Source organism: Drosophila elegans, unplaced genomic scaffold (genome assembly GCF_018152505.1).
Source record: "Drosophila elegans isolate 14027-0461.03 unplaced genomic scaffold, ASM1815250v1 contig_397, whole genome shotgun sequence".
Lineage (NCBI taxonomy): Eukaryota > Metazoa > Arthropoda > Insecta > Diptera > Drosophilidae > Drosophila > Drosophila elegans.
Window position 1 is genome coordinate 2,281,094 of NW_024545782.1, and position 26,732 is coordinate 2,307,825.

General features: G+C 40.0%; 4 protein-coding genes across 4 annotated transcripts; 3 read left to right on the top strand and 1 right to left on the bottom strand.

Annotated features, from left to right (window-relative positions):
* The first annotated feature begins 220 nt into the window (after nucleotides 1-220).
* On the top strand, nucleotides 221-9,631 carry LOC108137809 (profilin). Its single transcript, XM_017259717.2, has 4 exons — nucleotides 221-358; nucleotides 591-896; nucleotides 3,806-3,977; nucleotides 8,268-9,631. Exons 2-4 carry the CDS (start codon nucleotides 786-788, stop codon nucleotides 8,363-8,365), a joined length of 381 nt encoding a protein of 126 aa, XP_017115206.1. The 5' UTR covers nucleotides 221-358; nucleotides 591-785; the 3' UTR covers nucleotides 8,366-9,631.
* Nucleotides 9,632-13,177: 3,546 nt separating this feature from the next.
* On the bottom strand, nucleotides 13,178-14,859 carry LOC108137781 (mitochondrial uncoupling protein 4C). Its single transcript, XM_017259687.2, has one exon. It carries the CDS (start codon nucleotides 14,518-14,520, stop codon nucleotides 13,513-13,515), a length of 1,008 nt encoding a protein of 335 aa, XP_017115176.1. The 5' UTR covers nucleotides 14,521-14,859; the 3' UTR covers nucleotides 13,178-13,512.
* Nucleotides 14,860-18,255: 3,396 nt separating this feature from the next.
* On the top strand, nucleotides 18,256-20,888 carry LOC108137779 (protein transport protein SEC31). Its single transcript, XM_017259683.2, has 2 exons — nucleotides 18,256-18,667; nucleotides 18,736-20,888. The coding sequence occupies exon 2, from the start codon at nucleotides 18,799-18,801 to the stop codon at nucleotides 20,824-20,826; it is 2,028 nt and encodes a 675-aa protein (XP_017115172.1). The 5' UTR covers nucleotides 18,256-18,667; nucleotides 18,736-18,798; the 3' UTR covers nucleotides 20,827-20,888.
* Nucleotides 20,889-23,875: 2,987 nt separating this feature from the next.
* LOC108137785 (extensin) lies at nucleotides 23,876-25,089 on the top strand. The gene has a single exon (XM_017259691.2). The coding sequence runs from the start codon at nucleotides 23,905-23,907 to the stop codon at nucleotides 25,036-25,038; it is 1,134 nt and encodes a 377-aa protein (XP_017115180.1). The 5' UTR covers nucleotides 23,876-23,904; the 3' UTR covers nucleotides 25,039-25,089.
* Nucleotides 25,090-26,732: the final 1,643 nt, after the last annotated feature.

Genomic DNA, 26,732 nt, shown 5'->3' on the forward strand with positions numbered 1-26,732 from the left:
CCGGCTGATTAATAACGGCCACCTCGTACGGCCATCTCCCTCGCACACACACTCCAGCCGCACCGTTGCACTCGCTCTCCTTGTTGTCGAAGTGGGTGAGGTGAGTGAGCGGGTGACTCACGGCTTGAGCGCTTTAAAGCGCACCAGGCGGCTGCGTCACTCACCGAGTGAGTTTTTTTTTTTGTCAAATTCAAAATCGGTTTGTGATTCTGCTTTGCGCTCATTCGACTTTTGAAATCCGCCTCGAACGCTTCGAAAATTCATAGCGAGTCGGACGTGTGTGTGGAGCTGCTGGCGTACGGTTTCTGTCTGTCTTGGTCTCATCCCCCGTGTGTGTCTGTGCTCCGTGTGTGTATATGTGAGTTTTTCGGAGGAGGAAAATTCGGTTGTCGGTGTACTATATAGCTCTACACCTCTAAGGTCGGGTCCCAAGTCGCCGCTGCTGCCCAATAATCTGTCAAGGGCGTTGAAAAGCAGCTATCGAATCAAGGCGCTTAGTTTGCGTATCTAACGGGGGCGACGATTTGCGAATGCAATGCGATAAATGTTAATTTCTGTCTATCTCTCTCTTTCTCCACCTCTCGTTGCAGTCTGAAGTAAGTTACCCCCAGAAAAAATCGTCACCGTTGCGGTTTTTCTTTGTTTCCCTGCAAATTTCGTGTGACCCCCGAAACAAAAGTGCGACTCGCCGTGCGGTAGAGCAGCGACAGCGATCCAGCCAATATCCAGCCCAGCCAATCCAATTCAATTTCAATTTAATCCGCACCCACTACAAACAAAGCACCATGAGCTGGCAAGATTATGTGGACAACCAACTCCTGGCCTCGCAGTGCGTGACCAAGGCGTGCATCGCCGGACACGACGGCAACATTTGGGCGCAGTCCAATGGCTTTGAGGTGAGTACGGTAAACTGGAAAGCTGGAAAACGGCAAGTTGACAATGAATTTTCGCAAGTTCAAGGGTGTGACTCTCTGTCTCGCTGTCTCCCTCTCTCGGCCGCCATGATTACTTACGCCTGATAAAAGCAACTCCCACCCTCTCGCCAGTGCCAGTTCACCCCCTGCAGTGGCGCTTCTGCGCAGGCCCACTCTCCCTCTCTCGTTCCCTCTTTAAGCGAGTTTGCGTGATCGCGAGGAGTTCATGAATCCCACTCAAAAGGTCCTAATCGGAGTCAGAGTTGGCTTTGCGCTTCTTAAGAGCGGGACAAGACCATTTGGTTGTTCAATCCTCTCTAGCGCAGCTTCTGTTCGCGGTAATCACCAAAACACTCAATGCGTTGTAGGAGTAGGGAGGGGAGAATTTGATATCAGCAGCCGGTTCGAATGTCTGCGGTACTGTGCAACACTGGTTCTTGATAATGCAGTCTGCAGCCCGCAGCCGCAGCCCCACCCTTTTAGTATCGCTGGCCTTATCACATTCAACACAATTATATTTTTTTTATTTTAGTCTTACTGCTGGGTTGCCGTTTGTTAACTCTGCCGACCAAAATGAATGCTCTTTATCGAAGCGAAAAGAACAGAACAGAAAGACAGAAATATCTTGAGCAGGCGATGCCGCGTCACCAGCGGAGAGTGAGTGGAGTCGGCTACCTTTAAATGGCTCTGAGCATTTTTCGTATGCGCGCCACGTTTTTGCCCTTTCTGTGAATAGCGTGCGGATGTATGTGTGCAACTTCCTGCCGATTCCATGTACGCTTATCCTGCTCTCTCCGTTATCCGTTTTCACTCGATTCAGCCACTCCCTTGTGCTTTGTTTGTCGATTGGAGTTTTTCTCGCACTGTTAGTGGCATTGGATTGAAAACCAATTTGGCCAAATTTTCGATCCGATGCCGCGTCATCATCTCCCTCTATTCTTTCACAGTTCATACCTGCTATTTCTGCACGCGTATCACTTTCGTTTTATTATCTCCCTCTGCTTTCGTATCTGCCTTCGTTTGGTTTTCCCTATTTCGCAATACCCAAGTTACCTACTTTTGATCCCAATTCGCGTTTTCATTCGCATGAATTATTGTGAGTAATTGCTTTTCTCTCGCGATTGATCAGCTGCGTTGGGCCTTGCCAGACTGTTTTTAGAAATCAATGCGACTGAGTTCAAAGCAGACTACTTCTCACCTGAGACTTATAAAAAAAATCTGTTTATTTTTCTGCGCAAAACCGGCTTTAAAAGGTATAATCTGTTTCCATTTTCAGCCATAATGTGCGTTCCGAATAAATCAACAGATATCCACTGAAATTCATTTAAAAACACCCGTTTTAGGTGATTGCAATGATATTTGACACTTGTGGAATTTTCGCTATCGCTGTATAATGAGCACTGCTTAGTTTATTTTTATTAACTTTTTAGGCATAGCTGTCTTCACAAAACCGGCTTTTCTCGACTCATCTGCTCTCTTACTCGTTCAGATTTGCGCTCAATGGAAACTTCTCGATGCCGAATTCGAGTGGCATTTCGATGTGTCACTGTTTGGCAGGCAGCAAATGAGTATCAATTGTACGAGATTTTCCAATTAATTTCCTTCCTTACCCCCTGGATAAAGCAGCTGTTATCGGGTTGGGCTGCCAACTTGTTTTCCCTTAAGCCAAGGCTTATGACATTGGTGAGCTGCCTAATGCCCTCCCCATCCACATCACTCTTTATCCCATGTTTATATGTCTCTGTCTGGACGGACAAGTCATTCAAGTGTGCAAAACTTGTTTTTGAAAACCAAAATTCAGGATGGGCACATATCCCTTTGCCGGCCCCAGCCTCCAAATGCCACGCCCCTTCTTTTTCCACCCTGGAGTGGATGGACCACATTTGTTAATAAGTTGGCAGTCGTCGATGTTTCCAACATTTTTTTCAAACGGGTGGTGGTTTGTTTTGCGGTGGTGGTTTTTCTTTGTTTGCGTGGGACGTCTGCAGCTGATTTTTTTTTTTTTTTTTTTTTTTTTTAATATTTTAACAAAAATTAATGTGTCTCTGTACCGCGAGCCCATAACCCCATCGTGGTTTAGCTAGCTCATATGTACATGCATCCACTGCTTATTTAGACGATTAACCGATACTTTTGTCCTATAATATCCCATATCCCATAGCCCTTTGCCAGCCCCAGCCTCTGGTGCCACACCCCACCTTGTTCCACCCTTGAGTAAAACTTGTTAATGAGCTGGTAGTCGTCGCTGTTGCCAACTGTTTTCAAAAGTGGTGTTTTGCTCGCAGTGGTGGGTTTGCTTTTGTTTGCGTGGGCCGTCTGCAGCACTCACTGGCGCACTCAAATCATAGGCATGCACTGCTTATTTTGACGATTGCCTAGCAGATACTTTGAAATTACTGCGTTGACGATGCCGAAATATTAATATTCTAGCGGCATCAATGAAAGTTGTTGGATTTTTAAATTTGTATATGATTTTAGTATCCTGGTGGGGTCCAGCATATTCAGACTGGGAGAACACAACTCGCATACAATTCGTATGCCGGCAGATCGCCGGTAGAGCGCTTTCTCGTGTCAAGAGAATAATAACAATAAAGCTCTTATATTGTTGAACCGATTTAGGGCTTTATATATTTGCATGTTCGGTTTTTATGAGGGTTTATATAAATCTGGAACTTTCTAGTTAAAATTGGCTGTCAAAAGTAAAGAAAATTCTTAACAATTTCGAAATTAGTACTCAATTGTTGTTAACATACATGTGCAGGTCCCTAATACAAATGGCTGTTTAGAGAGCCAAATGTGTTCGGCCTTAACGATAATTCCACAACATTTTTACTGCAACGCAACTATCCATGTTAAACCCGTCCACTAACCCATCGTTTACCATCTTGCAGGTGACAAAAGAGGAGCTCTCCAAACTGATTAGCGGCTTCGACCAGCAGGACGGGCTCACCAGCAACGGCGTGACACTCGCCGGTCAGCGGTACATTTACCTCTCCGGCACAGATCGCGTCGTTCGCGCTAAGCTCGGCCGAAGTGGAGTGCACTGCATGAAGACAACACAAGGTAAGCATCCACAATCAAATCGTCTCTATAAATTGACTAACAAATAAAATCTCATTAAAATTTGGTGCACAATTTTCTATGTCATGTTTTTGTCAGTTGTTTTGTTTAAGGAATTACTGAAAGTTAGAGTAAAGTTAGTTTAGTTTAGCTATAGAGGTACATGGTCCTACCTCTATTGGTAAAGAAAACTAAATTTTAAACAATAACACGTTATTAGAAGCAACCAAAAATATTTTTTTTTTAATGTTTTTTTATTGACATTAATGCTATATGCACGAAATTTTCAACTAATTAAGATCGCTGTTTTTAAAGTTTTGTTTAATACTCTTCAAAATATAGTGTTAGTAAATTAATTTTGAATTTCGGTATACATTTTATTAAAATCGAACAACGATGTTATAGAGTTGCCATTGGAACGATCGAATAATTCAGAGGAAAACCATGGCAAACAGATTTTTATCTTAGGCTTGCGTTCTTATTTTTCACTTTTTTTTTGTATCTTACCGGCATAAACGACTACCTCTGATTTACAAATTTATTTTAACGGGAAAAATAAAAGATGCTTAATATATGGGTATATCTCCAGTTCGTAAAGTGTTATTTTTTTCTATTAAGGGGTCCTAACTCAGTGTTTTTATGGACTTTACCGACCTTTTCTAGTTTACATTTCCTAGAGATTTTCTCAGATTCAAATTTTTTTAGACCTGTTCCTCGACTCACTTCAAAAACGAAGAACACAGATTCCGATTTGCTCTCTGTAAGTCCAATTTTTTCCTAGCATATAATTGTTTTAAAATACTTTGCGAAACTCTACTTGCAACTAATATTTTAATAATTAAAAAGTGATAGACTTCTTTGCGTTGAAAAAGACGGACAGACGGACATGAATATATCGTCTAGATTAAGAATATGTATACTTTATAGGGTGACTGTCAGCTGCTTTATTAGGGACCAAAAGGGAAGTTATATTAATAAAATAGCCATAAAAAAGAGAGAGTGATAAGTTTAAATCTAATCAATATTATGAAATTCAAACTTTTTTTTTGCGTTGGATAAGATAATAAAACCAATGCTTGTAAACCCAACAAAAAAAGTCAGGGGCAGCAGCAGCGATAGTTTTAACTGAGAATGAGTTTTTAGCGACACATTTAAAAACAAATAAGTTTGTTGTCGAGCAACATCTCAAGCAGCCAACTAATGCTCCAGCAGGCCTTAATTGTCTAAAGCAAACACCGTTCTGGTATTCGGTCGGGCAGGCGGTAATTCAAGATGCGTAAACGGTGCGCGATTGTGGCAAAGCAAAAAACCCCGATCAGCTGGATTTGAGGCCTTAGATACCGGCTGTATCGGCTGACTGGCGCCCCACACGAACTGGTCAGGTCCAAAGCGAACCAGAGAACAATTTCTAGCCAATTTTTCTATTTTTACGCCACTGCCTCTGGGTCGTTCGACACACTCACACGCCTTGTGCAACATTTACACTTGAAATGGATTATGGCAATAACCTTGAGCTTGTGGATTCAGCGTTGGGCGGAGGGTGGAGGGCGGCTGTTTCTGTGTTTCTGTGTTTACGTGAAGGTGTGTGTGTGTGCCCAGTACGCAACAGTTGCCGCAAAAAACTGTACAAATATGGTAGTGCGACTGCCGCGTCAGCAAACAAACTGGTCGTGAATGCAAACAGCTAGAACAAAAATCAAAATTGGCTGTTCACCATACAAGCGCAGAGAGCGAGCGAACATTTTCAAACATATAGCCAGCTAAAGATGCTTAAATTGGAAACGTCGCTGGTTGACCCCAAAAATGTAGCGATAATGGTGCACTTTTTGAGGGACTCCGCAAATACATATGTTGTTCTTTGAGCTTTTTCATTAAAACCTTAATTTACCTTAAATATTTTCTTCAACTTCCAAACTTATCTGCTATTAATGCCGTTGGCCTTTGATTAAATTCTTTCCGCCAGCGATAAGTCTGTAAAATCGAGAGGCATTAAAAAAAAAAACATCTGATAATGGTTTACGGGTTGGGCAGACAACGTATCGATAACAGTGAGTGGCAAACTCACATTGCAGCCTTTTTTTGTTTAAACAAGAAAGTTTCGTTAAAACTACATATGTAGAAAAAAGAACATAAGAATTGTTTTAGATAATTGACTAAGTAAGCAAAGTCCTAAGAATATTTATTTTAATTTAATGTTTTTTTTTGTTTTTTTCTTCTAAATTTGTAATGTGAACGCTGCTTGACTCAAAATGTGGTGTGCATACTGTTTACAAAAGTAGTTCTAACCAAGACTCTGCTTTCGCTTTTAATGATTAAGCTGGAGTTGGGTTTTTCTTATGAAAAATAGCTGAACTAAATGCGACGTATCATATGTTGGTTATTAGTTCTGCGGAGAAAATCAACCATGTGTGATATTTTATAGCCCAATAACACTAACGAGAACTTCCTTTCGTTAGAACAGCGGTTTATTTTTATTAACCAAACAAATCTGGACAATAAATATTAAAGCTAATGATCAATAGCAAATAGAAACCTAGGCAATAATGAAAGCATTATTTAATATATTCATTTAGCCGAAATATCTGCCTTGAAGAGTTTAAAAGGGGTGATAGTATGATATTCATTTTAGCCATTGCGAAGTATCCAATAAGCAAAATTGCAATTTAACTAATGATAAAATTGCATTTTTTCTGCTCACGCTTTTGTTTGTCAGCTGTTTTTTGTTATTGGTTGTTGCTGCTTGATGTGATAGTTAGGCACGATAGTGGAGCAATGGCCAATTACCGAATGAAAATAAAAATTAAAAAAATCTTAATCTAAAATTTGTTGCCCATCTCTAGCTCCCTATGCGAATAAAACAGAGTTAAGCCCCAAACAACCTTTACTTATTATATTTGCGTTATCACTAATCGATTACCGCACATACATACATGGTGCCATCCACATTACCACCCCCTAACCATCACCCAATATTGCTGAACACAGCTACTCTTATGGCTCTTTCTTCATTTGGAAAATCCAGTCCCGGTTTATTGACCCCGAGCCAGCTTTGCGTCCGTTCACGCTTCATTTTGATTCGACAAAGCGGTGAGCTGATGAGCTGATGAGCTGCTGAGCTGCGGTTTCAACTCAATACCCAAACAATTAAGTGTCCATCACTTCTCTGCTCATTTGATTAATGTATTAGCCACTCAACTCGAGACTTGTCATTCGGGTCCGTTCTCGTTTGCTCTTGAGTTGGCTGGCCAGCAGTCCGTTCCGTCCAGGTTTCACTTTGGATTGTGGCGGACTCAGGCGCTCTTATTGATCGCTTTATTCATAATTTCCAGCTGCCAAGAGATACTGCTGTTATAAAAAACGGTTAGTTCTAATTTTTTCGCTGCTGATAGCCGCTTTCTCCCCGCTTTCGAGAGCGATGTCAACCGGATTTACTTTACTGCTGAAAAACGTAATATTGTGGACGGGTGGCGAAGAAATTGTCTACCGCAGCGAATAAAAGTGGAAGAGAGGGGCAGAATACAGCTGGAAAAATTCGAATGGCTTTAAGCATTTGCAGAGGGTGGTTTAATTTTGGTAATGTGTGTGTTTATGTTCAGGACTAAGCTTAAACAAAAGCTTAAATACCATTGCATCAAGATTCTTTTATATTATGTCGATTTTTTAATCTTTTCTATGGCAACATTATGATTTAATGTTAACTTATTTTTAAAATCGTAATATCATCTACACCCATTTCTTTTAACATATAAAGCCCAAAACTTCTAAAATTTTTAGTACGGACACAAAAATGTAGTTATTGTAACAAAACAAGGAAGGAAGCAAACATCGGGGAACCGAAGTTTATATACCCTTGCAGCTGTTCCAAAAATTGAATATTCTTTAAGACACCAATAATAAGATTTAGATGCCTATCAACAGTGAAACTATGATGATTTTCGAAATTATTCGATTGTTTCTATGACATCCATTTGACATCGGTGTCCGATATTAAAATAATTAAAACAGTAGTTCTGAAATAATACACCATTTCAACATCTCAAGGACTATTATTTCGAGAAAGTCAACTTTTGGGAAGTCTAATGCAGATATCAGACAGACAGACAGACGTCTAAATGTTGATCAAGAATATACATTATAGGGTCGGAAATGTCTCCTTCCCTGCGTTGCAAACATGGGCATTAATATACTCAAATTATTCAAGAATAGCAAAAAGAGAGTTATTCATACACCTAATATTTTGTACACCTTTACATAAATATTAATATATTAATTATATTCGTTTGTCCTTTGCAGCCGTGATCGTTTCCATCTACGAGGACCCCGTTCAGCCTCAGCAGGCCGCTTCCGTCGTAGAGAAACTTGGAGATTATCTGATTACTTGCGGGTACTAGGAGAATAAATCAACACAAACACCCCCATCAACCACAACAACAACACACACCAACAACTACAACAAAAGCAACAAATTTGATAAGAGAAAACCGTAAATGAACTAATAACACATAAAAAGTAATTATTAATATTTAAATTTATGTAAAAAACCAACGGCCAAGAAAGAATTTGCGGTTTTTTGTGTGTAGCAGAATAAATGCATATGCTTGAAAAATGTCAAAAAACGCAAATTAACACCCAACTACAACAAAATTAAAAATTTCTGCATTATTATATTTAAAACTTTTTGGTTTATACGATAAAAATAAAAGGAAAACACAAAACTATAAAATGTCCCTTAAATAAGAATTCAGTCGTCATCCAAAAATGCTAAACAAGAACTGCAAATGCAACAAAACCAACAGCAAATCTAAAAAAATGTATATCCCACAACAACGCAAAGCAACGCAGTCATTTTTTGGAAAGATTTTTTGTATAGCAATATTTACACAACCGAAAAATTTTATGTATATTTATACATGAATACACACACACGCAGGTTTTATAAAAAAAAAGTGAGTGAGAGAAGAAAGAAAGAAAAGAGAGTGAAGAAGGCCAACGAAACGGTGCGAAGCGAAGGGAAGGAAACGGAGAGGAAGGCAAACACACAGGAGAAAAACAAACATTATAAATAAATATCTCTATATATATTTATATATGTAAACTATTTGGAGATCGGCGATGCTCTATTTTTATATGGTGAAAAGAAGAAACCAAAATGGAAGTATCGTGAATACCAACCGCAGTGGTGTAATTTTTATAGAACGATACTGAATAGGGAGAAATTAAAACTAAAACTTAAGCTAAACATCAAAGTGCATGCTTCAACAAAATAGTTTTCATATCTCGAATCTGTTTTCCATTGCAAGACCATATAACAAGGCAACTCTCTCACTCCTGTAAATGCATTGGCTTGATGTTTGTCATTTTCCACATCGTAGACAGTACGGCCTAAATACATCGTTAGCGCATTACATCTTTTCCTTTTCACGCTCTCGCATACTCCATTATCCCCATCGCGCCCTTAGATTCCCACCTGTTTACCACCCCCCCCTCCTCCCGTTCCGCCCATACTCCATGACATTTTTCGTACAAGCTAAGTAAACTTGAAATGAAAACGGAATGCATAAATATATGGATATAAATCACATAAAATACGATACTTTAATACTATTAAAATTAAAAAGCCGAGTGAGCAAACTGAAAATGCTCCTCACAAAAAGTAAGCATATGCCGCATTATATCTCTGGGTGGGGGCAATCGGTAATCGGCAATCGGCAATTGGCAATCGATAGATCAATGAACTCTGCGCTCCTTTCGCGTTTGTGTAGGTCGTTGCGACCATGAGCATTAACAATTCTTTCTGCATTTAGGGTTTATTTTAATTATTTTAGAAGCCAGCGCTCTCGGCGTTGGCCATTATTGGACTGTGCGGATTGTCAGGCTATTTTGGGCGCCGTACAGTCATCGAAAATGGCTGACGCATAATATTCATAAATAAGAACGGATATTTATTAAATTTTCAGTGTTGGTGCTTGGCCGTCAGAAGAATGGACGCGGAGCTCTCCGTCCACTTTGCAGCTGCTTTGCTTTTTTCAGTAATTGTCGTTCTGCATATTATAGCTCGGCTGTCATCTGGCATAAAGACATTGACCCACATTGTCCCTCCATGCCGCCATGTGTGAAATTGTACTGAATTTTATGAAGAGGGTCACATTTGGGCAGCATATGCTCCGTATGCTCCGTTCACTTTCACTCTCCGAAATTTCGACTTTTGTTTCGCTATTTCTGGAGAAAACACAAATTAATCAAAGAAAGACATACATACATAGATTGAGGCGAAGATACAGATGTACGTATGTAAAGGCGAGGATGCTCGACCACTTTTATCAGCTGTAAAATTAATCACATTGTATTTATTTTTTGTGGTGGCGCGTGTTTGTATTCGTCTCTAACGAAACAACAAGTTCAAATTTCTTTGCCGCCGGTCAAGAGTGACCGCGTTTTTAGGAAAACCCGGGTCGGAAATTAGCTCTATTCAATCACCCAAGTATTTTAAGAATGGAAGCTTCAGTCATAAGAACGAACTATTCAGCCAATAACTAGAAAGTAAGCTGATTTTGGAAAGTAAATTACAATATTACAAATTTTGTTGATTTAATTAAAACCACTAGGCTTAAACCAATCGAGTAGATTGCAGGATAAAGGGATGTTGACTCTCCTGTTTATACTGGTTGGACAGACAGCAAATCTTAATTAACTTACCCTCTTCAAGTGTAAACCAGCGCTTTTTTAAAGCCTAAAACTATTGTTCTATAACTGGTATCACATGAGGAAAAGAACAAGAGCTGTTTGAAAGCCTATCAGCAGTATTTATTATTTATTTAGCTTTTTCTTTCCATTCGGTGCCAGCAATAGCCGATTTCGCTTCTCCTCAATCTTTGATGTGGCGTCGACCGTCATTTTCCTTCCTAGTGCCCAACTGACGGCAATGTCTCTTCCCATGTTTGGTCCAAATCAACGGACACACCAATAGAATTTTTTTTCAAAATCAACCCAATATTCTATAAGCTCGAAGCAATTATGTTATATTATAACGTTAATTCATATTTGAAAAACGGAAATCTATCACACTTCATTTGTATGAGCAATTTGTATGGCAAACCTTTTTAATGTGTGTGCCAATAGCGCGCTATTTCAATGACATTATCATCTCACAAAGTTTAAATGTTAATGTATTAATTTGCAGCTTGCGTTCTCTTTTCAAAAAGGTAAGTGGTGGCTAAGGTTTTCGGAAGCACAAGCACTATATCTGTTTCGGTTTTAAGTCTTTTTGGAACAAATTAAAATTGTATTTGCATTTGCCGCTAATGGGGGGATATGACACTAGACACGAAGCCAATTTTTTTATGCAGAACTGAAGACAAAATAAATAAATAATAAAATCGGGTGAAAAGCGTTGTTTAAACTTAAAACAAGAAAGAAAGCAAACTTCGGCAAGCCGAAGTTCATATACCCTTGCAGCTATTGCATGAATTAAATACTTTTGAAAACATTTAAATTATGATTTACTTCAGTATATACTGAAAAACAGTGAAGCTATGATGATTTGCAGCTCAATTATTAGATAGTTATTTTATATATTTTTATTAGTTCTATGGGAGCTATATGATATAGACGTCCGATTTTGATAAAATTTAAACCATAATTCTGAAATAATTAAACATTGCCATGTGTCGAAGAACTAAACAAAAAATTAAAAAACAGAAAAGTTATAATTTTTTTTCATTTATTTCTCCGATTGTTCCTATGGGAGCTATATGATTTAGTCGTCCGACTTTGATGAAATTTAAACCGTAAATCGAAAATATTTAACCATTACTAAATGTCGAAGAACTAAACAAAACATTAAAAAACAGAAAAGTTATAATTTTTTTTCATTTATTTTTCCGATTGTTCCTATGGGAGCTATATGCTATAGTCGTCCGATCCGGCTCGTTCCGACTTATATACTACCTGCAATAGAAAGACAACTTTTGGGAAAGTTTCATGCAGATAGCTTTAAAACTGAGAGACTAGTTTGCATATAAACGGACGGACAGACGGACAGACGGACATGGCTAGATCGACTCGCCTAGTGATGCTGATCAAGAATATATATACTTTATAGGGTCGGAGATGTCTCTTTCACTGCGTTGCAAACTTCTGACTGAAATTATAATACCCTCTGCAAGGGTATAAAAATGGTGCCATATTAAAAATTTGGAGTGTCTTTTTCTGATTCAGGGAACTGTACCAGAACGCCAAGGTTTGATCTCTGGAGGATTTTGTCGAGCCACTTAAACCCTGATATCTTTATCGTTCCTTCTTGTTTTTTTATCTAGTGTTCTGGTAAACCGATCATTAATGTTTCGTTCAACTTGCAATAGAACGTTCTTCGACACCATATATAACAAACACACACAAGATAAAACTGAAAGTAAAAAGGTGTTTCGACAACGAATATAAATTTTAAATGTTTCAGAGATCATTCAAAATAAGAAAAATCTGAAATTTAACACATATTTCCAAGTTCATGATGGATTTGAGTCACGGAATAATGTATTTCGTTCGATAACTTCATCATGTTTATACATGTGTAGGTAAATATTTAAAACAAAGTGATTCGTAACCCCAACCTAATATAGAATGTCTCTTCAAATCAGAAATCAGCTCAGAAACAGCGTCAAAAAAGGAGTTGTAAATTTTCTAAGGGGTTTCATTTGAAAGCTATTAGAAGTTTAAGCTCTTCATTTAAAAAATTTCCGTGCTCAATAGTGCGCCAAGAATGGATTTACCGAAATAAAGAAGACATCTTGTGGTTAATTGCTATTTCACAACTCGTGTTAAATCCTTTGATTTACTAAAACACGCGTTAAATAGTAAATTTAAACATTTGAAACAAGCTTTTTTTTATCAAAAATAAATTAATACATACCACTTTCTTAAATTAAATGAAAATTATTACATGAAGTATTATTTCTACATATATGTAAATAACAAGAATTATTTATTAATTTTCATTTAATAAAATATTGTTTACTTACTGTGCAAATATCGCTGGGCCTCCAACAACTTAAATTCGACCAATAGGTCATCCAACCAATAGGTCAACCAACCGGTCATCTTCTGTGATCTCCATGGTTCCACTTCTTAACGCTTAATCAATCAAAGACAAAACTTTACAAAGGAAACGACGAGGCCCGATCTCTTTCAATTTTTTAAGTTTTAAAATAATTTTATCTCGAGTCCATGATTTTTTATTTTTGATTTCAAGAGTTTTTCTTCTCGATTAGCGAAATCGAGAACAAAAAACAACTTCTCCTCGATTTCACGATAAAGTAATAAGAAAAAATACTGAAATAGAGCGGATTTGCTCTTGGTTTTCTCGTTCTCAACTTTTCACAGTGTATAAATCAGTTATTACAGTTATTCAATGTTTATTATTTTAACAGCTTTCTGATTTCGATAAAATAGATCGGCTCTCTGGTCGACGACTCGTATCTTGTATCTTTTATTATACGACAAAAGAGTTACATAATGCAACACCAACACAAAAACTTGATCATCAAAATCCCGCCTGGCCCTCCCACTGGCGCAGCTGTTCGACGGACAGCCAAAATAGGACAGAGAAGGGTCCGAGGCGAAACCACGTGGGCATGAGACCCTTGTACAGGGTCAGGGGGCCCTCCTCCCTCACCAGCTTCCGGACGCACTCGATCGAGTTTCTGTAATACAGGTTCCTTCCACTCTCGTCCACCGGCTGGTTCATCATCCGCGACTTGATCACGTCCGCCGGATTGCTGAGCACGGAGGCCGCCAGCCCGGCGCACATGGAGGAAAGGAAGCGCAGCTGGAGGCCATCCTCCAGCTCCAGGAGGCGCTTGAAAGTGCGCTTGCTGACGTCGTAGCTGCCCACGTCGCCGGCCGTCATAAGGCAGGCCCGCATGCAGCTGGGCCCCACACCCTTCCACATTCCGGCCGGTCCGCCGTGGCGGTAGATGTCCACAAAGGCCTGCACCATGTTGCTCACCCGTGCCTCGTAGCCCAGCTGACGCCGTCGGCCCTCCGTCTGCATCCGCACCTTGACGATGTCGAAGGGGTTGGCCAGCGCCTGGGCTATGCAGCCAGCCGTGAAGCCGCAGCCCAACGCCAGGTGGATCCGGAGAACCTCCTCGTTCCGCTCGTTCACGTGGAGGAAGGGGCGCCGAAAGACGTCGTAGAGGACGACGCGCATCGAGTTGAAGACCAGGTTACGGGTGACCATCGCCGAGAAGCCGGCGTAAAGCGACTTGAAGCCCTCCGCCCGGACCATGTTGCCAAACGTGGCCCGAAAGGTGGCCATTCCGGCGCCCGTCTTTCTAGCCTGCTCGCCGTCTACCTGCATACGGGTCTTGGCCACGTCCAGCGGAAACACGCACGCTTCAGCCAGATTGGCGGCCACGAAGGTGTTGAGGTACAGCTGCAGCAGGCTGCTGGCCGTCAGTGGCTCCACCATGTTGGTGGGCGGGAAGCGCGGCACTTCCTCGTTATCTACGGACCGCAGGTGCCAGTAGTACCGTTCGTCCTCGTCCATGATATACTCGGAATTTGGATTTGCTCACAATATGTACATGAAACTATAATTGAATTCGTCACGTTCTTACGTACGTAATGGACGAAAATTCATTAGGCGTCTGCGATCCGCTTACACTAAACCGCTCCGCTCGATGCCACTGGATGCTCAAATGTCATCTTTGGGCGACTCGCGAAAGGACACTAAGTCCTCGTCATATTATCAGGAAAGAAAAGTAACTTCCGTAGTCTCCGCAAATCATAGGAGTCTGAATAAGAGTGTCTTTTCATAGAGGGAAATTGTGGTGGGTATAGTTAGTGGCCATAGAGTGTCTATTGTACATCCAAAACCGCTTGAAAAAGTTAACGCCGAGTGACATTGTCAAATTTAAATAAAAACAATAATGATAACAAACTAAGGCAAGCCGATGTTTATATACCCTGTCAGCTGTTAATAAATTTAATATTCTTTATAACGACTGTTTGTTCTCTCTCATCATATCATATCATCTCCTTTTTTATCTTTACCTAGCGACTCAAACTGCAAATTTGTAAGTTAGTTCTCTTTGGTCAAACGAACTAATTTTGCCTGCCGTACCCAATTTTATTGTGAACAATTCTACAATATAAGCTTTGGACCTAATGCCACCCTTGTTTTATAATAAATTATAAGGTTATCTGAAATTTTAATGGCGACTTATTTGGTCTCTGTGATCAGAGTGAAATTGAAATAGACCTAGAACGAATATATTTTATTTGCTGTTTTTTACCCTGAATAATAATTGTCCGTATTAAATACAATTAAAACCTTAATTCTGAAATTCAGTAAGTTTGGTTATCTCATCCGCTTATGTGAGAGCTAATTATAAAGCTTGTAAGGCGTTTTCGGGTGGACAAAATGACAAACTAATTTCAGAAGCCAGATCACGAAAAAGAGCAGACTCTTCACAGCTAAGCTGTTTTGATTCAATCAAAGCAATCCTTTACTTTTGTGCCCTCTAGCACATTCACAACACTACGGTTCCTCGTTTTTCGGTAAAATAAATTACAGACACCTAAAAACCCGACCGGAAGACTATATCATATTGGTCCCATAGGAACAATCGGGAAGAAATTTAATTTTTTAGTGCTTAGATTAATAGTAATTTTTTTTATTTTAGAATTACTGCTTTTATTTGATTAACAAAAAATCATTTAAATCATGGGAACAATCCATATATTTGAAACAAATTCTAACTTCCCTAATTCGTTAAAATTATTTTGTTATATTTAATTATTCAGAACAAATTAATTTTCGTTTTTTATCGTAAAACAATACCAATCGCCAAGAAACGATCGAATAATAAAGGTAAAATCATTATAGTTTCAATGTTTTTAAATATATACATATAATACCAAATTTAGATGTTTTAAAGAACATTTGATATTTGGAACAGCTGGAAGGGTATATAAACATCGGCTTGGCGAAGTTAGCTTTTTTTATTGTTTAATATTTGGTTAAACGTTTAATGACTGCAGTTAATGTTTCCTTATCTTTAGCAAGCCCCAAATATTTTCATTTGCGTTTAGATCTGGAGAATATGGTATGATATAAAGTCTAAAGAGATCATTTCATTTTGAAAGTACGGACTCCAAAAATGTTTAGAAGCGATTGCCGTGCGTTTTCTGATCGATAAAAATTAAGTCAATAGTTCCATAAAACGTGATAGCACCCCACACCATTATTTCACTTTCTCGGCTGTGGTGGCGTCTAAAATATAGTTTGTGTTTCCGAAATCGTGATAAAATTATTGAAAGCCATCAGGGCCATCTAAATTAAAATACTTTTTCCATGAGTTTTTTTTTTTTCATATAAAAACTGAAAAGATTTGGTTAAAATTTTTTTTTTTTAGAGATACATATTCAATAAAGATTTTGTGATATTTTTTTAAAACCAAACATTAAAAACTCGCGTAATTCCCGGCAGTCCCATGGAAATAAAGGTATCTCCGCGTTGACAGTTGAATTTTTTGCAGGATCACCAGAAGTAAAAAATAAAAAATACGTGTTTTAGCTAAGACAATAAAGTAGGTATTGGACGAAGGAAAAAAAATGTATTTTTGACATATATTTTTATAAAAAATGGTAATTTTGGTGAACATTTCTATACGTTTTTATTTTTTTTGTAATTGCTTTTTGTAATTGCTTAAAAAAAAGAATCGTTTGTTTAAGACTTTGTACATTATATCATAGTTACATACAGTTCCGCAACATTCATAGAAAATAGTTTTTCCAACTATTACCATCATGATGTAGTATCAGAAGGTTTATAGTTTTTTAAATATCCTTTCAGATATTATACCCTTTCAGTTTGCGATGAACAGTCGGACGGACAGACGGATAAACGGACGGACGGACATACGGACATGACTAGATCGACTCTCCTAGTGAGAATAAACAAATTTATAGAGTCAGAAATGCCTCATTTACTGCGAACCTTTTTTCAGAAATTATATCACCCTCTGCAAGGAAATAAAAATAATCAGTGCCAGACCACATCTCACCTTGATTGATTGTCGGTTTTAGGTAATACAAGTATGTTACCAGTATTTCGCTTATTTTTATAATGTGCCGAAATTGCCCCTGCTTTTTGAAAAACCAATTATTTGTATAGCTGAGACGAGTGGAAGATTTATGTCAGTGGTACAGCTTAATTCGAAAATGTATTCGCCTGATAGAAAATTACATAAGTTTTTTACTGCCAAATGCGGTACCCAGACGAAATTTACTGTGATCAATAAGAATATAAAAAGGTTTCCAAGAAACGTAATATCTTGAAATCGTCAGGGCAAGGCAAATATTATATTTTTATTTGGTTCCATAAAAATGTATACGAAATGGACTATCTTGGTTTATAAAATTAAATCGACAAAATCCGTCAGTGACGAATGTGTTGTTTTCCGGTGCAGTAATTCACGCTTTTCACCTTGAAATAAAAAGCTGTTAGTGCTCGATAAAATTAACAAAAATTGATTAAAATTTGGCGCCGCCATTAAAATTTACAGCTTTAAAATATAAGCCCGAAAATCGAAACTAATCTTATATTTTTATCTCAATTATCGCTCAATTAAACCCATCCATCTGCTGGTAAATCGAATATATACGGATTTATCTGTCTAAGAAAAGATATTTTGCGACTGATGTTGTCTTTATAAACATTTGCAAAAACATCTACACCCTACGAATCATCAGTTTTCCCACGCGCCAATACGAGATGGAAAAACACTCAAATGGGTGAAAAACAAAGAACACAACTAGATTTACTAAGAGCTGCAATTAAAACTTCCAGCCAAAGGAACGAATTGCGTAAGCCCTGAAGTTTCTAAGGCTCTTGTTAAATGAAATGATGACGAAACCGAACTGGCCTAATTTGATGTCTGCAAAACACGCACACTGGCTGATGTTGGAGCATATATGTATGATTGCTCATTAGTCATCTCAGGGAACTGGAGGAGGGCCCTTCAGGGTTTTTGCTTACAAAAGGGTCAGGTCAGTTACAATGAAATGGCACGCACTCCCAACTATCTAACACTTGCTGACCGACTGACCGATTTAATGTCGGCTTTGGCTAATGTCGAGCACACTGCAAACGGTTGGCTCATTTGTCCCAGACTCATTGAAAGTGCTGACCATTGAAAATCGGAAGACACCTGAGAAGTTTGTTGAACTGCACAAGTCAAATTAAAATTATTGCAAAAATTTTTTTAAATTTTAGAGAAGTCTGCAAGCGAATGCTCTACCACACTATGAATATGAATTTAAACATGGAACAGATATTTATTTTTCAGTGTTAATCAAATCTTAAGTTGGTGATTTATGCTTAAAAGTAATCAAACAAATAAAATAAATGAGTCCCTTGATAAAGATATCCTTTTTAATTATCCATCGACTGTGTTGTCTTTGAATTCCATCTACCCCGCGAACGGAAGTGCATTTCCGTCATGAGTGGAAACCTCTTGGCCAGGTCCGTTCCAAAGTTTTCCCTGCATTGCTTTTTATTCAGTGAAACGATTTTCAAGCGAACAAAACTCCGATTACCAGTGCAATTGGCCAAAGCCTGCAGTTTGTAGAGGAAACCTTAACTCAAGCAAGAGGAGATTTCGAAAGATCTCTACGGGGAACTAAGTTGGGTAAGCCGTGGAAGTTGGTTGTGAGTTGTCAGTAAAACTGCAGTTCTAATGGACCCATTCCATAACAGAAAGCGAAAGACTATAAAAGCGCTGACCAGTTACAAGCGGAAGTTAGTGAGCGGAAGAAGAACATGGGAACTTATCGACAGAACCTCACAGAACTCATGCTGCTGTACCTCGGGACATGGCTGCTCATCGGTCTTTCGGTGCCTGCAACAGCAACTGCAACTGCATCTGCAACTGGAGCCGGCGAAGTAAGCAGCAGGCATCGCAGCAAGCGCACCATGACGACCATCTGCGTGGAGATCAGGCCAAGTAGCCCCAAGGATGAACCGTACTACATGTGCCGCGGAGCCAACTTCGCCGACGGCAGTGGACAGCAAAGCTGCGTGGAGGTGAGACACCAAGGAGGCGAGGGGGAGCCCTTCTACATGTGCCGGGGAGCGGACTCCACTGGCCCCGGAGACGAGTTTTCGACCACGACAAACCCCCATCCTGCCGGTCACAACTTTCCCTTTCCTCCCGCCTTTGGAGGCGGGTCGTATCCACAGCAGACACTCCCAGGAGATCCCGTTCATCAAGTCCAGCCATCAGCGGGTCCGACGACACACCAGGAGGAGCCCCAGTGGCAGCCTCTTCCTCAGCAGCACCAACCCCACGCCCAGTACGGACTCTACGGAAACCCCATGGCTGCCCATCCGCCTGCATCTCCGGCGCAGTCGTCTGGCCTGCCACAACTTTCTCAGCCACTTGTGGGCAGCCCGCCAGCAGCTACACCAGGAGCTACAGCTGGCCCAGGCCCAACGGCCACGCCCCCTGCGCCTGATCCTGCAGCGCCTCCGCGATCGTCGAACCGCCCCATGGAGTTCAGCATAGTGGGTAACAGCCGGCATCGATTTGGGTTGGAAGACGAAGTGCAGGCCTGGCCGGACGCAGGATTTAGGCGGGACGCTCTCGACCAACAGCACCGTCAGACAGATCCTCGAGATCAGTTGATGTGGGTGCCGCTGTCGCACACGGAGAATCCGGAAAACGATCCGGTCATGAAGGCTTTCTACAGCAGTTTGTCGGGATCGGGCTCTCCAACACAGGACAACCAGGAGCAAATTTCTCAGGCTTCGGTTCCAGTGGTGGAACCAATGATGGGTCAAATGGCGTCCGGTTACAGTCCCCACAATACCCAATACCCGGAGGCTCCTGCCCCACCAACTCTGCCGCCACCACCGCCAACGTACTCATACCAATCTGAGGTGTCTCCCCCTCCCAATCCATACTGCAGTGGGTGCAGTGCCCCTGCCCAGCCAGTGGGCCAGTGCCCCACACAGCCGGACAACGGGGTCAGCTACAGTACCTCCTGTCCAAGCTTCCAGCCGGTTATCATAAGCATGCCGTGCTACGGACAACGACCCCAGCCGACTCCCTACTTTGCTCTGCCGAGAGCCTCACCGGGAATGGGAATACTGAGGAGCCCGCCCATGGCCACGCCCTTTGGCCTGGATACGGGGCCAGTGGCAGGTCCCTTCGGAGGAGGCGGATTTGGGATGGCTGGCCAGTTGGGCAGTCCCTTTGGCATGGCTCCGCAGATGGGAGCCCCGGGATACGACATGCAGCACCAGGTGGGCGGCCCCTTCGGCATGGGAATGCAGCTGGGCATGGGTCTCAACCCCTTCGGCCCCTTCGGAGCCCTCAACCCGTTCAATCCTTTCAACCGAATCCTGGCAGCGCCGGCTCCCAACGTGCCAGCGTCCAATGGCAACCTCTTTCAGCGGGTATTCAACTTCGACCAGGGCGCGGAAGGCACCTCGACCACAGAAGCTGCTCCACGAACTGAGGCACACTCCGGCAGAACTTCGAAGCTGAACTTCTCCAGCAGCACCACGCCTTCCAGCTCAGATCAGCCCGATGCCAATGCCAATGTGAGTGAAGCCCGCGATAGTTCCGAGGACGAAGACTCTGCCGAAGATATTGACAAGGACGAAGAGCCGGCGGTGACCACACCCCTCCCAGAAGCGGACGCCGACGTTTCCGCCGACGCCCCCGAGATTCAGGCACTTGTCAGCAAGGCGGCGGAGCTGCTCAAGCCCGACAAACGCAAGCGGCACAATCCACGCTCCAGTGGGCGAGTCCCCCAGAAGCACAGATACCTGCAGCAGCTATAGCTCCTCTATCTGTAATTGGGTCCCTTAAATAAATAAAGTTTAATACAAGTTTTCAAAGCTAATGCCCTCAGACCCATTATTTTAGCTTCTCACCAAATACTTTGCAGGTTTTCATGAGTTACCAAACTAGTTAGCCGAATCATTAATATATTCAATTTTAAATACACAGACAAAAAATTGATAAAACAGGCAGAAATTTAAATCGACAAAATCCTCCAGAGATCAAACAAAACAAAATCGATGACAAAAATCAAAACTGGAGATAAATAATATAACAGGCACGAAACAGCTGAAAAACGTTAAACGTAAATACGATTTGGAAAGATGCATGTCAAAAGCTTTTAAATTCTTGCAAACTATATCCGACTGTTCCTAGACGTCCGATCGGACGCTTTTCAAACTGATCTGCGTACACATGCTTTTAAACTGAGCTTGAAAACGGTATTAAAACAGACAGACAAACGGACAGACATACGGACAGACAGAATATATCGACTCCCTTTTCCTGATCATGAATATATATACTTTATGGGGTCGGCAACGTCTCCTTCACTTCGTTGCAAAATTCTGACCAAAATCTTAATACCCTCTGCAAGGGTATAAAAATACAAAAAAAAACTTAATACTCGCCGAGTTACAAGCCTGGTTGACATGATTTCAAACCTTGTAGAGACCGGAAAAAATTTAAATATATTCTTCCTCAGTAAAAATGCCGTTATCGGGTTGACCACTTTAAAAAAAAATAATTCAAAATAACAAAACGGAGTCAACTTAAAACAAAAAGTGTTTTTAACCAATTTCTTCGATCTTTTCAAATATTTTAAAAATACTTTTTTTCAAGTCAAAAACGTTTCCGACCCTATAAAGTAAATATATTCTTGTTCAGCATCACTAGGTGAGTCTGTCCGTCTGTCCGTCCGTTTCTGCATGAAACTTTCCCAAAAGTTGTCTTTTTATTGCAGCTTGTACATACATAAGTCGGAACGAATATAGCATATACCTCCCATAGGAACCATCGGAAATAAGTGAAAAAAATTATAGCTTTGCTGTTTTTGAAGTTCTTTGACTTATAGTAATGGTTAAATATTTAAGAATTATGGTTTAAATCAAAATCGGACGACTATAACATAAAGCTCCCATGGAAACAATAAAAATATTTTAAAAAAAATTTATTAAAAATGTAACTTTTCTATTTTGTAATTTTTTTTAAAATTCGTTTTGACTTATTAATAAATTATATAGCTGCAAATCATCATAGTTTTAATGCTTTTAAACATATACGCAAGTAAACCATAATTTTAATGATTTCAAGAATATTTAATGTTTGGAATAGCTGGAAGGGTATATTAACTTCGGCTTGCCGAAGTTTGCTTCATTTCTTGTTTGTTTTAAGAAATATTTTTTCTTCAAACAAGAAATATTTTTGTTTTTTTAGAAATAATATTACTTGGTTTAAGAGCTGCATTTCTTGTTTTAAGAAGAAATTTTCTCTAAATAACGGCGACTCGCCTTTGCCGAGAATTCAAAGGTGTTTTTTTCTGGATTTTAAGAAGAAATTTCTATGAGTGTAAAATAAAATTTGTCAATTTACGTTACCCATAAGCGCAATATTTTTATGTTTTGATTTATTTTTTCCTTAAAGTTAATATTAAAATAAAAAATAAAAAGTTTGTAAATTTTATTTTTAACAAATTTTTTAATTTATTGATTTTTGTTTATTAAATTTATAAGCATCAATTTATTTATTTATTGCCTTTGCACTGCAATAACAAATAGGTCAGGCGTAGTATGAAAAAATTTACCCTTAACATTAGGTAAGTAGTGATCTATTAAATAGTTTTTAAAACACATAAAAACAAAAAAATATAAATCGTATGACTATCCGAAGGGTAGAGCCCACGCCTCTGAGCTCTAAACATGTTCTACAGTTTTTTTTTCTAATTATAACAAAATGTTCCTTTTAATTAAGGGCGATTTAATTTTTAGGGTGATTTAGAAAACTATTTTAATGAGTGTATAGGCAAAATCGGCATTACATCCAAATCAATTGATTTTCTGAAATCAGCAGCGGTTTGCTTAATTTTTTCTTTGGGTTTGGGTTTGGTATCAAAAGCTTGTATAACTTGACCAATGCTAAATTTGTCATGTTGCAGTTGTTACAATCGTTGGAATGAAATTTGCGCCATTATTTTGAACGTCCAAACAATTTTCAAGTTAAAAAAGTTGCGACATTTTTCTTCATGTCAAACTCACAAACAATTGTTTTGTCTTGTTTGGTATATTTGGAAATCTCTTGCTGAAATTGCTTAGTTACCTGATAGATTATATTACAGCCTGCGTCGTCTGTTACATTTTAACAGCCTGGGCGTTTGTGAAATGCGATGAATAAGTGATGGATATGCCAGTGGGAAGTAATAATGTATTTTTTTTTTTTTTTTTCGATCAACTTCCGTTCGTCAATGTGCATTTTGCTTTCGAGTGGCCAGGCTTATAGCGGCTTGAAGCCAAGGCAGTCACGCTCCGCGGACAAATCAGGAACCTCATGCTTATGTTTCGCTTCCGTTTGCTTATTTCGAGCACGTAAGAGAACAATTTGAATAAATAATAAAGAAAGCAACGCAACAATAAAGTAATACAAAGTCATTGGCCTCCCAGTGAGGTGATTGGGACTCTTGAACCAGTGATTAAATGGGACACCTGTCGATTAAGTTTTACCAGAATTGGGTTAGATTTGGGTTTTGCAAAGCTCAAGTTGCAGTTTAAATTTCCTCATTCCACTGATCCATTTAACAGCTAGTTGGCTTACAAGCACTGTTGCTACCCTTTCCTCGAAAGATTTCATGATTTTCGTCAAATACAAGTTGTTGTGGCTGGTAAAATTGAAATTGAGAAGTTTATATATATATATACGACCAGAGGTCGTGCTTCTTGAGTAAACTATTATGCCCCGTCAGAAGGTATCAGCTGCTGACCTTGCATTAATCCGCCGTATTTCTGGAAGCTCGAGCTGCCAGTGGCAGCAATTCGACTTGGTAGTTGAAATTAAGAGTTTGCCTCGCGAGGTTAAATCGTCGCAAAATGCTGCACTCCACAAGTAGATCGTTGACTCTGAGCCTGCTGGCGATGGCTTTCGCTATGTCCACCTCTGCCCAAAAGGAGGGCGGGTCGAATACGATTGCGGCACCGGGTGAGCCCCTCTACTACATGATGGCGGACCGGGGACCTTTGGTGGCCCCAAACGAGCCTCTGAAACGATCGAACCGCTCGCTACTCAAGTGGTGGGATGACCTCTTTCCCCGCAACAACAACTGCTGCAACAACAATCTGCTGTACCCACCAGCTCCAGCTTCCCCCGCGGCCGCTGTTGCCAACAACTGCATTGGCCTCCAGCTCGAGGATCTGGATCCCTTCAAACAGCTGAAGCTGTTCAAGAAACTCCCCGATCTCTTCCCCTCCCCCACTCCCTGTGGCCAGTGTGCCGGAGGCTGTGGTCAGTCGCCGCAGCCCCAGAACAGCTATGTGGCACCTCCGAGTTCTTCCTACGGCGGTGACGGCTATGGAGGCTTGCCCAACGGAGGGTATGTCTCACCCAACCCCGAGTACAATGGTCCCGGAGATGGCAATGCGGGCTACGTGGCACCACCTGCTCCTTCATACGAAGCCGCTGCCCCACCTGCTCCTTCTTACGAAGCTCCTGCGCCACCTGCTCCTTCTTACGAAGCTCCTGCGCCACCTGCTCCTTCTTATGAAGCTCCAGCGCCACCTGCTCCTAACTATGACAACACTCCTGCCCCACTAGCTCCCAGCTACGATCCGCCGGCACCCAGCTACACCCAGCCTGGAAGCACCTCCGAGGTCTATGGCAAGTCGCCAGAGTACAGCCAAGCCGCACAGCCGAATTACGTTGGGTCCCCACCGGCACAAATCGTTTACCAACCCATAATCTACCTGTCTACTCCACTGCCATCGAAATCGGCCACTCAGGTGGAATATATCAGCCAGACAGTACCATCACCACAACCGGCTGCCGTTTACGAAGCTCCTCCGCCATCTGCACCGCCCACGCCCGCCTATGCCACGCCCGCCTATGCCACGCCCTCCTGCCAAACGCCCATCCGCCTGTCCCTGATGGATCAGCCGTTCCGAGTGGCCCCGGAACTTTTCGAGGAATACAACTATCGCCTGGCCTTGGGCCCCCAATATGTCATGTAGTTTACGAAACGCTGATGGTTGACCAATCTGTAAATAAAAACTTTATAATGATTTCTGGTTTGCATGGTGTATAGGGTTGGGGTGCTCTTGCAGTCATTAAAATACATTTATATATTTTAGAAAAATCACCTTGATGTGTAGTAGCCTAAGGACCAAAAAAAAAAGGTTTAGCCGAAATCTTTCTTGAAAATAGTATTACTAATTTATAAACCCAAAACAATAACTTAGTAGACGCCAATATTAATAAATTTTCCGTGCTGATAAATCACAGTGTATTAAATTTTAGTTACTATTTTACTATTTTTATATTCAAATTAAGAAGGTTTAAAGTTACGTATACGAAAAATATTTATTTATTTATATATTTAACCCAAAGGACAGTACAATAAAAATACCACTTTAAATTTAGTATACAACATTTTTGCAAGTCGCGTACAAAGATTTTTACCTAAAATTTTATTTCTGTAAGTAAGATTTATTCTAAATTAGGGAGAAATAGTAATTTTGAACAAAAACATCAATGTTAATTAATTAACCTTGCCATTTACACAAAATGCCTAAATTAAGACAGTTTTTCTCTATCCTATATGCTAAGGTATGAACAAAAGAACCTAGAACCTAAGAAGTGCAAGCACTTTGCTGAAGCCCGAATGTTTTCTGGGAAAGAACTTATTTTGAATTTAGTTAGCTGAGTAAGTGGTATCTAATAGTCGGGGAGATTGACTAATCCGCGTCTTCTTGTTTTTCTTGAAAAAAAAAAAAAAATTTGAAAATGTAATAATTGTAGTCTGGTTGTAAAATATTTATTTTCGCAATCAATTCAACCGTCAATTCAGTACACATTGCAAAAATAAAATTCACGCTACAGTTAAAAATCGTTGACTTCGTTGATCGTTGCAAGATACAGTGTAGTTGTCTAGGGTTTCAGTTTGTAAAATACAAATTGCTTCCATGAAAACAATAGAAACATTAAAAAACAAAACATAAAAAAAGTAACTTTCCTATTTTTATACCCTTGCAGAGGGTATTATAATTGCAGTCAGAAGTTTGCAACACAGTGAAGGAGACATCTCCGAACCTATAAAGTATATAGATTCTTGATCAGCATCACTAGAGTCGATCTAGCCATGTTTTTACGCAAACTAGTCTCTCAGTTTTAAAGCTATCTGCAGGAAACTTTCCCAAAAGTTGTCTTCCTGTTACAGGTAGTACATAAGTCGGAACGAGCCGGATCGGACGACTGTAGCATATAGCTCCCATAAGTACAATCGGAAAAGAAAATGAAAAAAAACATAACTTTGCTGTTTGTTAATTTTTTCTTCGTTCTTCGAGATGTAGAAATGGGTAAATATTTCAGAGCTACGGTTTAAATTTAATGAAAATCGGACGACTAATTAGTCGTCACTATTAATTAATAGCTATTTTTGTTTTTTTTTTTTTAATTCTATTGGAAATAAATATTCTGATAGTTTCGATTCACGATTTTAATTAATTTCAAATCGGAAAACGAAATGATATAGCTGTCATCGAATAATTAAGCTGAAATCATACATTTTTTGAGCTATACGCATAAAAATCGTCAATAAAGTGTTTTCAAGAATATTTAATTTTTACAATAGCTGCATATCTTGCTTAATTTTTTTAAAAATTCTTTTAAGCATAGTAATGGCTTAACATTTCAGAATTACGCTCTA

What these genes read in the sequence shown, in the direction of transcription:
- LOC108137809 (XM_017259717.2), top strand. Translation starts at nt 786, where the DNA reads ATGAGCTGGCAAGATTATGTGGACAACCAACTCCTGGCCTCGCAGTGC. An exon ending in CGCAGTCCAATGGCTTTGAG is followed by an intron (nt 897 to 3,805) that starts GTGAGTACGGTA and finishes ACCATCTTGCAG; the next exon opens with GTGACAAAAGAGGAGCTCTC. An exon ending in CTGCATGAAGACAACACAAG is followed by an intron (nt 3,978 to 8,267) that starts GTAAGCATCCAC and finishes TGTCCTTTGCAG; the next exon opens with CCGTGATCGTTTCCATCTAC.
- LOC108137781 (XM_017259687.2), bottom strand. Translation starts at nt 14,520, where the DNA reads ATGGACGAGGACGAACGGTACTACTGGCACCTGCGGTCCGTAGATAAC.
- LOC108137779 (XM_017259683.2), top strand. Translation starts at nt 18,799, where the DNA reads ATGGGAACTTATCGACAGAACCTCACAGAACTCATGCTGCTGTACCTC.
- LOC108137785 (XM_017259691.2), top strand. Translation starts at nt 23,905, where the DNA reads ATGCTGCACTCCACAAGTAGATCGTTGACTCTGAGCCTGCTGGCGATG.